Here is a 15982-nt window from a genome sequence, read left to right on the forward strand (position 1 = left end):
TTTTTTGTTTCACAGATGTATTTGTCTCAGTCTTACGATGGTATAATGGCTAGTTCTAAAATAAAAACATCTTTTTAGAAAACTGAAACAGTTTGAAATAACTTCCACTTTTATCTTTGCAACTGTCTCTCTACGTTTAAATCCAATTAATTTACGAGCTTTTGTGAAAAACTTAAAATTTTAAGATTTTCATGTAATGTATTCACATTTCTTCACTTGTGTACTGAACTTAGAGTTGATGATTTATTGTTCTGTTTTCTGAAGCAAAGTACTTGTGTGTAGCTCTGCAGTTTTTACATCCGCAGTGTCTATTTCGGTACCTCAGTCCCAAAAACAGTGTCCTTATTAAGCAAGACTCTGTTGCAATCTCCCCCAGACACATCCTTTAACATTCAGAGCTGTTCTTTATAGAAAGAAACCAGCCACCTCTGGACTTTCCAGTGTAAAATCTAAATTGGGTTTTGCTGGGGAAAATTGTACTTTCTCGTATTTATCTGACGATGCTATCTCTGAAGCCAATCCTTTAAAAACAGAAGAATGAGGTCTGATGTTTTCTCATTCAGAAGTGCTGAATGTCTGTTCTAGCATTTGGAGTTTTGTTTTTGGTCCCCAGAATAAAAGTTTTCATTTGAAGTTCTTCTAATCTCAACATAGCTTTCTGCTTTGCATGCTTGTATTTATGATGCGTTTGCAGTTTTTATGCTGTAATAAGCTGATAAAAGCTAAAAAGGATGTTGTTAATGTAGAGTTATTGTCATGACAAAAGGCTTCAAGATCGTTGTGATGCATAAGATTTTTAAAAAAAAAAGACACCAGATGTCTTCTTTTTTTTAAACAAAATTGACCAAAAATTACGGTGGTTGCTTTTATTTTAACACCAAAATCCCTTTGACTATAAAGAATAAAATGTTGCTAAATATCAAAACATGCAGAAGTTTAATAAAGAACTTGAAAAAGATTATATCTCCTCTTTTGTGTTACATTGACTGTGTAAGAGAATTGGACTGAGTAATCCTTCAGCATTCCTTAAGCATGTGGTGCCTGCTGGCCCCCACCTCGAACATTCATAACGTTTGATTGACAGACTGGGGCCGCTTTATGTGGACAGGGTGTGGACTTCCAACAAGGTTACTCCTGATTGGCAACAGTAGTTGCCATAGAAACATGAATTCAGTCCGACTTGGACCAGTCGCAGAAAAGTGTCGACTGAATTGGCTTCATTTTGTCGGAGCAGGAAGTAAGACAGCTATGTGTGACGTCGCACATACTCAGTCCAGTTTTCTTACGCAGTCAATGGTTGATGAGAGAACAGTTTTGCTAAAAGAAAGATACATTTCTGCTTTTTTTTTTCTTCTGGCTTCGAGAATAAATATTTCCTGCTGCAACCACTAACTTAACCTTTGATTGATTGCTTACTTGTTTTCTGACGGTGCTTTATTTTGGAGGTTTCTAAAGCTGAGCTGTTGTTTCTCTCCCTGTAGATGAGCCGGTCAGCCCCAGTGTTGACCAGGAGGCGACTCATATTCCTCCCTCTGCTGTGATATCTGTTGCACCATCCATAGCCACAGCACCTTCCAGTCAAGGCTCACCATGTCTTCCCATTCGTCGTCAGCTATCACATGACCAAGGTAATTAGTGTTCAGTTGCAACAGTAGATTTGCTAATAAATTAATCATTTGTTTTGGACTGTTTTTGCTGCAACATCTTTTCAAATGTTATTAAAAAGGTCAGGATAGCATTTAATTAATTGGTTTTACTGTCAATGTAGAATCCATGCGAAGTGCTTTGTTGGACTCAGACTCTGCCAGTAAAACCGAGCGCTCCAAGTCTTATGATGAGGGCTTGGACAGCTACCCAGAAGAGGGCAGGGGGTGAGTGCACACCTTACTCCAGTTAACAGCCCCATTTCAAAACTAAAATTCCCTCTTTCTCCTTTCTTGTCTGATGCAGAAGATCTTCTAGCAAACAAATATCAGGTTTCAGGGGACTACGGAAGGTGAGGAAAAACTTGAGTGATAAAATGCTTCTTTTTTTTTAAATGTACCTTTCATTTAGCTTTTCCTACATTTTAATTGATAGTAAAATGTTGTCACTTTTTCTTGCTCCATCATTTATAAAAAGTAAATGCATCAAAATTACAGAAATAAAAGATGCCAGTTCAACAAATGCTAATTGGATTTAGGAATAATTCAATTTCTTTAACAATTTGAATTGATGCTCATAAAGAAAACACTGGAGGACTTCTGCCTTATCTGTGTTTCTAGAAAATTGGTGGAAAAATGACACGCTGATTAAGCACCTAAACCATTAAATCTACATTATATCATGTCAGTTTAATGGTATGGTTAAAAACCCACTCTGAAAATGATGTTTTTGATGTCTTTAACGTGTTCTTGCGACATTTTTCCGATGATGGAGGGCATATATTAAGAAAATTGGGCTCAAATTGCATTTTTGAGTCTGTATTCGATATCCGATTTCTACCTTGCGTCCTATTTAGAAATCATTTTTATTTACAAATGTTTTTTGTGAGTGAAAGTCTTTTGGTTTTTAAGTTGGAACATGTTTTACTATGTAAAGCACACTAGTTACAAATGTTTAAGAAGGGCTTTATAAATAAACTTTTATTGGATTTGCAGACTCTGGATGGGACTAAACCTGGAGATACTGGATCCCGCAGGGAGTCTTCTTCATGCATCTTCCCTGATTCTTCCAAAGAGGGGTATCTTAACTTCCGACAGCTTTGCGCAGAGAAAAACAAGGTAGATTTTTGTTTTCATACTAATGCCCTCAGTTTACAGCCATACTGAGGGCTACTGTTATAAAGTGGAATCATTTGCGTCTCTTTCCTTTCTTTTAGCGTGTCAGCGGAGGCTTGAAGTCATGGAAGCAAATATATGCTGTTTTACAAGGTCAGACTCTGACCCTTTACAAAGATCGGAAAGACGCACAGTCGGAAGAAGACCCACTGCGGATCGGCGTCAAAGCCTGCCTGATTGACATCTCCTATAGTGACACAAGACGGAAGAATGTGCTGCGATTAACCACCACAGACTGCAAGTATTTGTTCCAGGCAGATGGCAAGGAGGAAATGTTATCATGGATCAAAGTCATTCAGGATAACAGTAACCCAGACGAAGAGGTGTGTTTATTTCTTTTTTATGTTCAGGCGAGTCACAGAGCGGGTTAATAATTTTTGTAAGTGGACCTTGACACCGCCATCATATCTTGAAACGCCATCACTACAGGTTGCAAGTTTGTTGTTTTTGGGGCACAGTTGTAATGAGATGCAGGAAAAATGAGCAAAAATGTTAAAACCATCACGCTCTAGAGAGTTAAAAGAAAAAAAGGCACACCCAGGTGGTTTGTGACAAAGTTTGGTCTCTGAAGAACTTTCAATGAACACGCAGGTGAGGAGTTTTTTTTAACACCAACTGAACCTCAAGTAAGCAGTCATTTGAAACCAGTTCTACCTGGATAAAACAAAAACTCAGGTGTGAAAAGAAAATCAAGGCTTTTTCTCTTTAGCAGTGTTGCTGTTTGTCTTTAGGCTATGATCCTTGGCATCAGTTTGTTCTGAAATGAGACCTGTTGCTTTGAAAGACATTTTATTGCATTCATGCGTCCTTGTTTTGATCCTCTCCTTATCTTTAATGGTCTCGGTGCAAAAGTTTCTTAAAGAGCAAGTCAGGAATATGATGTAGTGTAATTAGTGCATCTGTTTATTCCTGGTTGTTGTCATTGCAGAATGCTGCGGTAACCAGCCAGGACCTGATCAATAAAAAGATCAAAGAATACAACATGAGGTATGCACCGCTGCTTGTCGACACTTGAGGAACATCCGCTGTGACGTGAAAATGATGTTTGCCTTTTGTTTTTCCTTCTCCAAACCTTCCAAACTTCCCATGCTGATCAGCTCGTCCAGCAGCAGATCTGAACCCTCCCCAAAAACAGGCAGGCAGTCACTTAGCATCAGGCAAACTCTGCTGGGGGGGAAAAACGATGGCAGGGTTCTTGGTCCCCATTCACCTAAAATGGGAGAGGAGCGGAGGACTCTTAAAGGTACCAGTCCTGAAGTGCTTATCTCCTTGCTTTAGACGGAACTGTAGATAAAAATGTGTCATTTTACTTTTTTTTTGTCCCTGTTTTGTTAGACGAGGCGAGTCCTCCGCGGGACAGGGGAGCCTGGAAAATCGGTATTCCAGGAATCATGAGGAAACCCTTTGAAAAAAAGACTCCGGCGGGCATCACGTTTGAAATCCGGCTTGAAGACTGTCCACCTTCAAAAAGTAACGAGGTGAGCCTCTCTGTTCGATGGACCGGTCCGCACTCAACACCGTGGCTTGTTACCTAGGCAACGATCCGATTCAGTTCACAAATCCAGACCAACGATTCCCGGATCAGACCACGATTCTTGTTATTCAAGGTGTTTGATTTGAAAACATTTATTTAAACACTATCATTTAAACCTGTATTTAGTACAGGAGATCAGAATCTATAACACATAAAAGCACAATGTTTTGCTGACTACGGTTAAAATAGATGGATAGTAATAAGATGGTAACCAGCTCAGTGGCCTTGTGCTAGAGCATCTGCCCTGAGACTGAAGATCGTGAGTTCAAATCCAGGCCGACTCATACCAAAGAATAAAACTTGGACCCAATCCCTCCCTGCTTTACACTCAGCACTAAGCGGTTGGATTGGGGAGGGTTAAATCCACCAAATGGTTCCCGAGGGCGTGTCTGCATCTCACCGCTCCCCCAGAGTGACTTTAACTTTAAACAAACACCCAAATACAAATGATTAGAAATCCGTTTGTAAAACATTTTCAACAGAAAAGTTTTTCAAAATGACTTTTTAGTCTATTTTAATAGAAATACCAAACACGTCCACACGTTAAAAGATTTGTGATTTTCCTTTTTTTTTTAATTCAAATTGTTAACTAAGTTTAAAACAAAACATGTTATTCTGACTATATTTCAGTAAATGTGCTAATTCAGTTTTGATGTTAATCTACAATTTTCATAGTCATGAAAATGAAGAAAACTCTTTGAATGGGAAGGTGTGTCCAAACTTTTGGTCTGTACTGTACTCAAAATGCTACATTATTCAGCTTTTTTTGTGAGAACTACATCATCTGAAGTATATTGTTACTATACTTTACTATATTCATGAAGATCTCAAGTCAGTGAGCTCAGGTGTGTTCTCAGATTTTTGGCTACCCTATTATAGGGTTCATGAGGTCACGGCTCGTCTCTCTCTCCGCTCTCATGCAGTTTGTTCCGCTCATCGTGGAGCTGTGCTGTAACATTGTGGAGGAGCGCGGGCTGGAGTTCACGGGGATCTACAGGGTTCCTGGGAAGAAAGCAGCCATCTCCAGCATGCAGGAGGAGCTGAATAGCAAAGGCATGGCGGACATCGACATCCAGGAAGAGGTGAGTGACTGAGAGTGGGGTCACAGAGTGTGGTTTGGCACTGCTCTGACAGCATCCTTTAGCACAGATTGATTTCTACTGTGGCTTAAAGTGTTTCTCTTTCCATCTTGTTTTCTCTCTACAGAAATGGCAGGACTTGAGCGTCATTAGTAGTTTACTAAAATTGTTTTTTCGGAAACTCCCAGAACCTCTTTTTACAAACGGTAAGGCTAAGATTGTCCTTAGAGGCAGGTGAATTGTTGTCTAAGTTGAGGTTTTCCTGCACTGTTTACAGAGAAGTATGATGAATTTATCGAAGCCAGCAAAACAGAGGACCCAGTGGAGAGACTTAAGAACCTCAAGAGACTGGTGAGATATGGCAAACGTTAACTGGAGGATCAGGCAGAACTGTTAAATTCTGCTTTGTCCTTGCAGGTTTATGAACTACCGAAGCATCATTTTGAAACTCTTAAATTCCTTTGTGCTCACCTCAAGAGGGTTTCTGACAACTGTGAAAAAAATAAGGTATGACTTTAACCAGACCTACCAGCTCGGTACACCCTTAAGTTCAAGCTTAACCGATTTATTTCCTGTTGTTTTCTGGACTGAGAACAATTTTTTTTCTATCAAAATGCTTTTCTTTGTCTTTGTGTGCAAAATGTTTTTAAAATCTCTGAGCGACGGGAACAGATTCACTGCTCTGTTGGATGCACATGACCTTTGCGCTCCAGGCAGCACTGCATGAGAAGCTATCATGCTGATGTGATCCATTCAGGACTTTCATAGAAAACTGACTGCTGCCGCTTGGCTGGAAAAGGATGAGAAGATATAGCTGCTTTATTAATCCTGCACATTAACAGCCATGTTTTCTGGTCAAAAATCACATTTCAGTTTTGCTGAGAAAAGTCTACAATGTGAATTTTCTTTACATCCATGAACTAAAGTACTTTCTACCACAATAACAGCTTTCAGACTGGTCTCCTCTCTCTCTGCCGCCTCATCATGTCCAGCAGATGAAGTGCTCTTACCTACAGCGCCCTCTGCTGGGCAGATGTCTTAGTCTCAACATGATGCATTCAGATATGCTGCTTATTATTTTGGGTCGTGTTTACATTCACTCTTCTGTGGGATTGGAGACAGAGAAGGTAGAAATCAGTTATAAATCTATGTTAACAGTTTTTAAGCTAATTTAAATAAACACAGAGTTGTGATTAAAAATATTTACCTAAAATAGATAAAGAAATTGTTTTTTATTAATCGCACACCTTGTGTCTTAGATCACAAATAAGTAGTAAGTTAAATACAATTTTAAAGCATCCAAATAGGAAAATTCTTACAGCATAAGCAGCAAATTTGATTGGATAGGAACAAAATTACAAAAATATATTTTTTTTAAACCTTAATTTTTTGACATAATTTGATTCATTATTCATTATTATTTGACCCATTAACTTTAACTTTTCACCATCAAAAGGAACATTACAAGCCTCATCTTTTTATCAGCAGTATTAAAGATTGACAAATACTTTTTCAAACTGCTGTACATAAATTGATGTCCGTTTGATTTAAATCTTACATCAGACTTCCTTCTGAAGATAACTTCCTTTCAGTAAATTACTTTTCTCTGGCTCTTTTGTGCAGATGGAGCCTCGTAACCTGGCGATCATGTTTGGTCCTACTCTGGTCCGAACCTCAGAAGACGACATGACCAACATGGTCAATCACATGCCAGATCAGTGCAAGATAGTCGAGAACCTCATCCAGCAATACGACTGGTTCTTCACAGAAGAATGCGAACAAGACCCTATCGTACGGAACGACTTATGTTCTAGTTTAACCCTAATAAATCTAAACCCAATCAATTCACGCATGTCTCTCTTTCTACAGACATCAGCAGACCAGGAAGGCACAGTTCAGTCCCAACCTGTGCCCAACATCGACCACTTGCTCCCAAACATCACTCGCAGCTCAACCTCACCGGGGGAAGTCTCAGGTAACTTAGCAGCAATTTGTTGTCGATATCCTAAAGGACAGTTTCATGACTGCTAACAAGCATTTACTTCATGATTATTAATATTACTATTGCTTTGATTGGTCATATTGTACTTTTTAAAGTGAAAGTGAGATTCTTTTTGCCAAATTTCAACCAAAAGAGTGAGGATTCCTTTTTGTTTTTTAGTTTTTTTGTTTTTGTCAAGTAAGCTTTTTTGTATTTTTCAGTAATTTAATCACTGAAAAAATATCCCCAAAAAAAGTATTCTAAGACCTTTCTTGGATTTATTTATTTTAATTTTTAAACGTGGTTCATTTTTCTGCTTTTGATCATAGTTTTTTTTTAACTCCTTTGCTTTTGGACAAAACTGTCCAGATTTAAATGTTTTGTTTTATTTGCATTACTCTTCTATTTATTTATCCATTTATTTGCTCAAGTCCTTTTCTTTTCTCTCCGTGCTTTATTTGTGTTGACGACTCCTCCTTTTCTTTCAGTTCTTTTCTTTCCCTCCTCCTCGTCTCTCTCAAAATCCCGGCATGTTCTTTCCCAAAGGAAATCCTAACAAACCAAAAAGAAGCGATGAAAGTTTTAACCCCTCTGACCTGTGCGCTTCTGTATGTAGTGTGTTGTTTTTCTCCCTTATCCCTGTCAGCACTCACACATTACCCCAATCTTGACACAGGCCAAGTGGGCGGCGTCTATCACTCGATGATGTCACTGATGGACTCTGTTTTGTCAGTGATGGACAGCTGGGACTGTAGGAAGAAGGACGAGTGTTGTGCCCAGTGTAGCTGCCTAGTCTGCAGAAACCCACAGCTCTTTTAAATTTGGGGCGAAAGGAGGAAAAAAGATAAAAAGAAAGAAAGAGAAGTCGATGTTTGTCATTTATTCCTGTGGTGTGCACGTCTCATATTTAAACCAATACCCTACATTGAGGGGATACAGAGCGATGCTGCTGCACTTTCTCTGAAAGCCCTTCTACTGTCTCTTGTTGTCTTTAAAGCTGATCGCAAGGACAAGTAGCATGGTACGGTCAACCTCGGGTTCTCTCCCGGTCATGTGGCATAATGTGTCATGATGTCTGAGGGTGGGGTTGTGTGTCGGGACTGAGCTGGGTGTTCCCGAGCACACACGCATTAACACAAACGCAATCTACACGCCTGCCCAGGAAGAACTTTGGAACTCCACTGATGCAGAGCAGCACCAGACAGAACAACAACCACCAAGAACAATATTTACAGCTCTTTTATTTATTTATTTATTTTAAGCCTTGATAAAACTGTCACATCAGCCACAGTTAAACATGATCACACACTTTCTCATCGTCTGTTACCTTCTTGACATCAGCCACTAACATTCTTCACTTCCTCTCAAACCTTTTGTATGTGCACAATCACTAAATGTGGAAGAAAAAAACCATCTGTCTACTAAAATACACAGCAGCTTCCTCACACTGAGGCTGTGTCTGAGTTCCCTCACTACACCCCCTAACCCCTAAAAGACAATCTGATGGGGTCAGATCACCATCAGCTTCAAGTAAATAAAAAAACAGGTTGTAATCTTAAGGTTAAATGTTTTACATTTAAAAAATTAAATTGTAAATGAAAAAAAAATATTTAACTTGAAGGAAATGTATAAAAAACATACATGCCGATATTGAATAAAAAAAATAACCTAAAACTGTCTTTCCCTTTTCACTTACAGTCCTAAATTTACAATTTTATTTCAGAAATTCTGTTTTTGAACTTAATTTTATGTTTTGTTTAAGGCTTTGAGCCCATTGGCCAATGGGACATGATTAACATGGGGTAATGGAGGTTTCGCTCCAAAACAGCGCCTCCTGCTGTTGCCCCATGTGCCTCCCTCCTCCAATCTACCAGACTTTTGGAGAGTATTGTCATCACTGTACCAGTGAAAAGTCCAAACTCTGAATGGAAACTGAAAATTGAAGACTTAAATTATAAAGGGAACGAAATGAAAAAAACAAAGATTACAAATACAAAAGTGTTTTTACATTTCTAATACCGGTAATTTTTTATAAATTTGAAACATTTACCAAAAATGTATATTGTTTTCGATTTTACAATTATAGTTCCAACATTCAATATTTTTATGTTTACAATTCACACTTTTGAGTTTTAAACAGTTTTCAAATTTTATTCTATTTTTTTTCAAACTTACAATCTTGTCTTTTATTTACTTCGAGCTGATCCTGATTTGACCTCATGCTATCCAGTGCCCTGGATTTTAAAGGGCTCATACCATGCTAAATCAGTATTTTCATCCGTTCCCACATCTCTGAGAATTCCTCTAAAAACCTGCACTCTGAGCACCAGCCCCTCCCAACCCACGAAAACAAACGGGCTCTTACATTGGGACGTAGTGAGAACGGCTCCTTCCAGGAAGAGTCGGCGCTGCCAGCACCTCCTCCAGGCTAACACACGGTACAAAAAGCTTTTGTACCGCTCCGCATTAGGCACGTCCATCTTTGCTAAAGTTTGGATGTAGTTTGTTTTCCTGGGCGAAACGCAGACAGGCTGCCGAGGCCGGCACTGGGTTGATGGCATGGAATGGACGACGCCCACAAGCAGCGAAAGGCGGTGCCCCAGATCGAGTCGTCTTACTTCCGGGTTGGGAAAAAGTTCCGGAAAATAACTCGTATTTAATTTAAAAAAACACTGGATTTTGAATTGTAAATTAGGACAGAAAAACGTGTACAGTGCACCACGTAGTGAGAAAACTCAGACAAAGCCTTCGTATGACTCAACCTTTTTATAATTTTTCCAAAGTTAGTTAAAGGCACAATACGTTTTTACATTCTAACATTTAAGAATAAGAAAAGAAAAAAAAAACTGAATTTTGTGTAGAAATCTTACAGCAGAATTAGAAGTTTTTGTGAGTCCTTTGTTTTGATCTTTTGCATTGTTATTTATAGTGGCAGGCACCATGTTAACCCTTTAACACCGAAGCTTTAGCTCCAATGTTTCCATTCTTTGACCACCGTAACTCTGTAATTCCAGCAGATTCTGATATGCGTCTCTTTACTGTATCCTGGTGTTAAATTACCTGATTGTGACGCAGAGCAATGAGGCTTGAAGGCGCTTGTCTCCATGTCAGAATTGCGGGATGTCAAAGAATGTGTTATTTATTTATTTAACATCTTCAGTGTTAAAGGGTTAAATGAGCAACCCGTCCCTCAACTGCATCCACAACACACACACACCGCCATGTTCAGCTCAGGCCCCTTCAACCCTCCGAGTCGGAGCGAACCCCCGTCCCTCTCCTCTGTGACATCTTGAGTTGGGGAAAAAACCTTGCCGACTGCTGGATAGTGGCGCCGTGTAATGCTCTGTGACTGCCGTGTTTTCCCGTAACGTGCCGTCGCTCCATTGAAACATGAGCATGAGCCGCTTTCTGTGCCTTGGATCTACTGGCGGGTCTCTCTTCATTCTTCATCTCGAGTCTTTTCTGCTGCTTTTTCTCCACTTTTCTATGTCCTGTTCGGTGTGTTTGCTCATCCTCCTGCCTCTGACTACTTGTGTCATCTGCTTTTGTCCAGCTGCTGTCATAAAACTGTTTTATGTCACGTTGATTTTGAGTAGACTTCTGCTGTAACAGAGACACTTAGGCTTCCAAATTCACTAATGATTCTCTTCTTATACCACAGACTCGGCATGTAGTGACTCCTCCAAATTAGTGTTCGGCTCCTTCTTTGCTAACCGCAAACGCAAGAAGGCCAAGGACAGAACTGTGCTCAACAGCTCAGATGACGACCTGGATGCTGTTTTCACTAAGGAGGAGGTGCAGAAGGAGGGCCAGCAGCAGCCTCTCTGGTCCCCCGACAGCCAGATTGAGGTGGATGTGCAGACGGATGAGAACAGCGACAAAGAGAGGGGCAGGGACAGCTCCAAGGAAGAGCTGGACAAGCCCACCCGGGAAGAGCCTTACCCTCCCGACTACTTGTCTGCCGAGCACATTTCCTCCACCCTTCAAACCGCTTCACCCTACACCTTTCCATTCCATTCCCCAAATCTCGGCTACTCTGTGCCTAAGGCTCAAGAGTCGTCCCTGTCAGACGCGCCTACCAGCTATGACGACGTGGTTTCTGACCTCGGTACGATGAACAGCACCAGCTCCCAGGCGTCTGTGCCCAGAACCAGGCGGGGGAGGGCGGCAGCTCTGGGAATGGAGGCTTGCCCGAGCGGTCCAGGAGCCGAGGTTTGCTCGATCACCTCGGACTACTCCACCACCTCTTCCATGACCTTCCTGACCGGAGCTGAACACAGCGCGCTCAGCCCCGAAGTGCAGTCCGTGTCCGAGAGCCGAGGCGGAGACGACGCCGACGATGAGAGAAGCGAGCTCATTAGCGAGGGGCGGCCGGTGGAGACAGACAGCGAGAGCGACCTGTCAGTGTTTACTGTCGGGAGGGCGGATCACCCAGAGGTGCAGGAAGTTCCTCGGGCCTTCCCCACTCATAGGCTCATCGAGTGCGATACGCTGTCGAGAAAAAAGTCTTCCCAACAGAAAACCGACAGCGAGTCGTCCCTGGATGGAGCTCGCAGTGAGAAGGACTCCAGCAAACTGTCACGCGGTTCCGGTTCAGTGAAGGGCCGCTCCACCGGAAGCCTCAGCGCCTCGTCCCGGAATGAGCTGGACAAGACGGAGCCAGCGTGGAAACTGAAGATCACAGACAGGTTGAAGGTCCGGCTGCGAACGTCGGCTGATGACATGTTTGGCGTGGGCACTCAGAGGAGTCAGTCCCCGGAGACCCGCAGTAAGAAGAAGAAGAACATCAGGCGCAGGCACACCATGGGCGGACAGCGGGACTTTGAAGAGCTGTCCGTTTTGGGGGTGTGGTCTCAGCAAGTCGGCGGCGGATCAGGCTCGCGGTCGGAACTGTCGGCTGTGGACCGGCTGAAACCCAAGTGTAGCTCTCAGGACTTCTCCATCGGAGACTGGATAGCCAGACAGCGCCACCGCACCAGCAATCCCGAGGTCAGCTTTGACCTCTCTGAACAGCAGGGGGGGCTGTGTCACAGCAACTTTCAGAACCCAGGGCCCTCAACCTCTTCTGAAGCCCCACGGCATGCAGCCGAACCACTAAGCGGAGACGCCCCCCCCAGTAAAAACCTGAGCCTGTCCGCCACCGCACACCCTCATAAGCTCAACAGTTCCCAGGTGGTCCATTCCCGTTTTTATCAGTACCTGTGAGGCGCGTAAGAAACACTACGTTTTCCATGTGTGAGTGTCCGTCTACTGTTGTGCGACCAATGTTCATTAATGAGCATGTTTACAAAACTCGTATGCAGCGCGCGTCTATAACCGGAAGCAGCATCACTGCTGCATACAGGGATGTTGCTCTCGGCATGAAACAAACATGGTTTCTATTTTACTTTTATTTTCCTTATTTTTTTACGACTCCGTGGAGGAAAGCCTCCATCCCGATAGAAGTTCCCGTCGCGCGTTGAGGGTCCGGTTGGCTCGCCAATCCACGAGCATGTGAAGGCGCGCTGAAGAACATGTGAACTCCAGATTGGGTTAATGTTTTGTTAAGGTTAAGGCTGACCTACTAATAATAATTCTAGTATTGCAGAGGAAGTATTTTTATGTAAAGAAAGTTACATGTTAAAGTTAGTGTGGCTGTAGGTAACCAAATGAAGAATGTACAGACATGCTCGCTGTAATACCGACTAAAAGCTTTACATGCTCGTGTTTCATTCAAGAGTGTACATAGCCCTATTTTTCTCTGTACTTGAAGTGGGGTTTTTTGGTACAGTCTGTGTGTGTGTGACTGCCTACTCTGCTGTCCAAGAGGCCTTTCCAAAGGTACGACGTTTCGATGAGGAGACACTGGACTTATGCAAATGAAAAAAAAAACTATAAAAAACACTTCACGTTCATCTCTGTGCGCTTGGGGAAAAAAAAAAAAGCTGCAAACAGCGTGGAAGGAAGAAGTTATTGATCAGGAATTGTTTATCTACTAAAGAAAGTGCCTCGACGAAATGTTTAGGGTGCCATACTGTCTTTGAGCTACGCGAGGTGTTACTGTGAACGACGTTTTTATGGCCGACTCATTCGACAGGTGAAGTAGATGCCGAGCTTCCATTCTCAAGGCATTCCACTCTGGTCTTAACCTGTTTTATACACATTTATCCCTCTGTTTTTCATCTGCTTTTTTCTTTTTTAAACTGAACTTGAATTTTAAAGATTCTTTGTGAAATAAGTAATTTAAATGTTCATATAGAAATGCCACATTTTAGCTGCTTTACTTTGTTTTTACATCTGCTGTAAGGAATAGGAATAATATTGTGAGAAGATGATTCGAGTGTTGGGGGCCGTTTGGCGCCTCTCTGTGGAGACGGGTCATTTGTAGGACACTTCAATCGACTTTTCCATCTTTTGTATCGGTGCAGTGTTCCTCTGAATGTGTGGCGGGGGGGAGGGGGGTACACAGACTCCTGAAATACTGGAAATAAATCACTTAACGGTGGCAAACGTCTATAATCGCCTTTTTTCATCTTCGTACATTTCAGAAACTCCATTTTGTTTAGTATATCCCTGAAATCTGAACACAGATCTGACATGTGGATGCCAAGCTTTAAATTTGAACCATTTTCCAAAAATGTATATTGTTTTTATTTCAAGTTTTATGTTGAAAATTATATTTAAAGAACCAAGAATGCTAGAATAATGGGGAAAAAAGATTTTTTATTTTATTTACCAAACTAACGTTAGATATCTGGCTGAATTTCTAGCATTTTTCTGTCCTTATTCTTAACTAAAGATTTTATTTAGTGTTCTAACTTTTATTCTGAAATTTTATTTTTAGTCATTTAAAATTTTCTTTATGAGGACCTAAATATGCATTTTTATTTTTGTCCTAAATTTCATCTGTCTTAAATCTCAAAATCAAAACATTTTTGAAAGAGGAAACTATTCTTTATTCCTAAATCTTTGTTTTCAAACATAGGAAGAATATATATTAAGTAGATTATACTGAGAAAAAAGAGAAATGGGTGTGGCTTTGTGGTCTAAATCTATATTTAGTTTTTATCGTATATATTTTTTTATGTTTCAGTTCCACACTTGAGCAAAGTCAATGTGAGAAAACTGCATTTCAAAATGCTTTATATATACAAGTTGCACATACAACATAAAGACATAAAAACAATGTAAGTTTATACACTTTGTACATCAGCTGTCTAGAAACCACTGATAATATTCTAACAGAAGGGACATGAAGAGGACCGAGTCAAGAACACAAGGAAATTCACTGAGGAAAAGAAGCGGTTAACTCACAGCTTTGGATTGGAAATATTGACAAACTCCAAACCAAATACTGTTTACATTTATGGGTCGGCTCTTTCCAAGAAACCGAGGAGAAGAGAGACAAACTTTTGCTCCAAACGTTTCCTTCTCATGTTTGGTGGTTTTGTGTTGGGCTCCCGGCCTGACCGTCCCGACCCCGCTGTAAGGCACAGTGACTAAAACAACACCAGGTAATGTCACGAGTGTGTGAACACTGAAAGGATGACTTTAGATACCTTTTTTTTGTCGACGTTTTGAGTACAACACAAGTAAAACATTGTGTGCTTGTCTCTAAAGCAACGCAGGACTGCAGGTAGATGTCCACTCGCACACAGCAGACCGTCACCGCAAGACACTGGACAGAAACGAGTAGAAACAAGTAGCAAGAAACACTGATGACCACTGCTTTCAGCAAGTTAGTTGGCAAAGTTATCACAAACTGGCAGCTTCGTAAAAAGTCCGATCTTTATGTGATGAGATGTCCTCGTGGGGTTTCGTTATGCTGCAAGTGCGTCCTGCTTCAGAGCGGAGGAGAATGTTTCAAATTTAGAAGGCGACCCTTCGTTTGGACTCCAGAGGGAGTGCTGGTCCGCTCATTCAGGGAGAGCTGAGGCTGTTCTTCACCACCTCTGCCTGCCGCAGCAGCAATCATACGAGGGGGGTGTGAGCAGAGGCCCTGTTTCACATGCAGGTGAGGCAGAATCAGACTGGAGTGCTGGGAGGAGGTCTGTGCATTTACTGGGAGAGAAGAATTGGTTGCATATTGTGCTGCGGTCCGACTGCTAAAGGATCAGGCTTAGCTGTCGTCCTCATTTTCTTCCTGCTGGTCTTCTGTCGGCATCTCCGGCACTCGGAAGCACTCCTCAAAGAAGTTGACCAGGGACTGGCTCAGGTGTTGCCGTGCCCCCTCGCTGTGCAGGAAGTGACCCTCGTCTGGGTAAATCTGTAAGTCACCACAAAATTGAAAGAAATTAATCTTTTAACAGATTTTTAGCTAACAAATAAATCCTGGAAGTTACATCCAATGCCAGGCCAGCACTCTACTGTAATCTCACGGTGAGAGCCCCTGGTTCAAATCCCAGCTGGGACCTTTCTTGTGGATTTTGCATGTTCTTCCTCTGCATGTGTTTTTTCTGGATGCTCCAGCTTCCTCCAACAGTCCAAAAACATGCTTCATAGGTTAAATGTGTCTCTAAATTGCCCCTTGATGTGTGGTAGTGTGGCCCTGTAACCAGTGGCGGTTTTTGATATGGTTGAGGTGGGCGGT

The 15982-nt window shown here is 41.6% G+C and overlaps 2 protein-coding genes across 10 annotated transcripts in view; one reads left to right on the forward strand and one right to left on the reverse strand.

Moving 5' to 3' along the window:
• The window catches only part of arhgap21b (Rho GTPase activating protein 21b), a 31437-nt gene extending 17535 nt beyond the window's left edge, over nucleotides 1-13902 (forward strand). For all 5 annotated transcript variants that reach the window (XM_011486872.4, XM_011486873.4, XM_078935223.1 and 2 more), the window contains 15 exons: nucleotides 1482-1628; nucleotides 1769-1871; nucleotides 1951-1996; nucleotides 2640-2762; nucleotides 2861-3142; nucleotides 3748-3806; nucleotides 3917-4062; nucleotides 4155-4297; nucleotides 5277-5435; nucleotides 5560-5638; nucleotides 5710-5783; nucleotides 5850-5939; nucleotides 7056-7223; nucleotides 7302-7407; nucleotides 11075-13902. In XM_011486872.4, coding sequence (XP_011485174.1) covers nucleotides 1482-1628; nucleotides 1769-1871; nucleotides 1951-1996; nucleotides 2640-2762; nucleotides 2861-3142; nucleotides 3748-3806; nucleotides 3917-4062; nucleotides 4155-4297; nucleotides 5277-5435; nucleotides 5560-5638; nucleotides 5710-5783; nucleotides 5850-5939; nucleotides 7056-7223; nucleotides 7302-7407; nucleotides 11075-12618 — 3269 coding nt within the window. In that variant the 3' untranslated portion in view covers nucleotides 12619-13902. The remainder of the gene's footprint in view (nucleotides 1-1481; nucleotides 1629-1768; nucleotides 1872-1950; nucleotides 1997-2639; nucleotides 2763-2860; nucleotides 3143-3747; nucleotides 3807-3916; nucleotides 4063-4154; nucleotides 4298-5276; nucleotides 5436-5559; nucleotides 5639-5709; nucleotides 5784-5849; nucleotides 5940-7055; nucleotides 7224-7301; nucleotides 7408-11074) is intronic.
• A 616-nt stretch (nucleotides 13903-14518) lies between these two features.
• Nucleotides 14519-15982, reverse strand: part of LOC101162554 (A-type potassium channel modulatory protein DPP6) — an 88243-nt gene continuing 86779 nt past the window's right edge. For all 5 annotated transcript variants that reach the window (XM_020711112.3, XM_078935225.1, XM_011486874.4 and 2 more), the window contains one exon: nucleotides 14519-15658. In XM_020711112.3, coding sequence (XP_020566771.1) covers nucleotides 15512-15658 — 147 coding nt within the window. In that variant the 3' untranslated portion in view covers nucleotides 14519-15511. The remainder of the gene's footprint in view (nucleotides 15659-15982) is intronic.

The sequence above is a fragment of the Oryzias latipes genome, chromosome 17 (assembly GCF_053564925.1).
Source record: "Oryzias latipes strain Hd-rR chromosome 17, Olatipes_Hd-rR_3.1".
Taxonomy (NCBI): Eukaryota; Metazoa; Chordata; class Actinopteri; order Beloniformes; family Adrianichthyidae; genus Oryzias; species Oryzias latipes.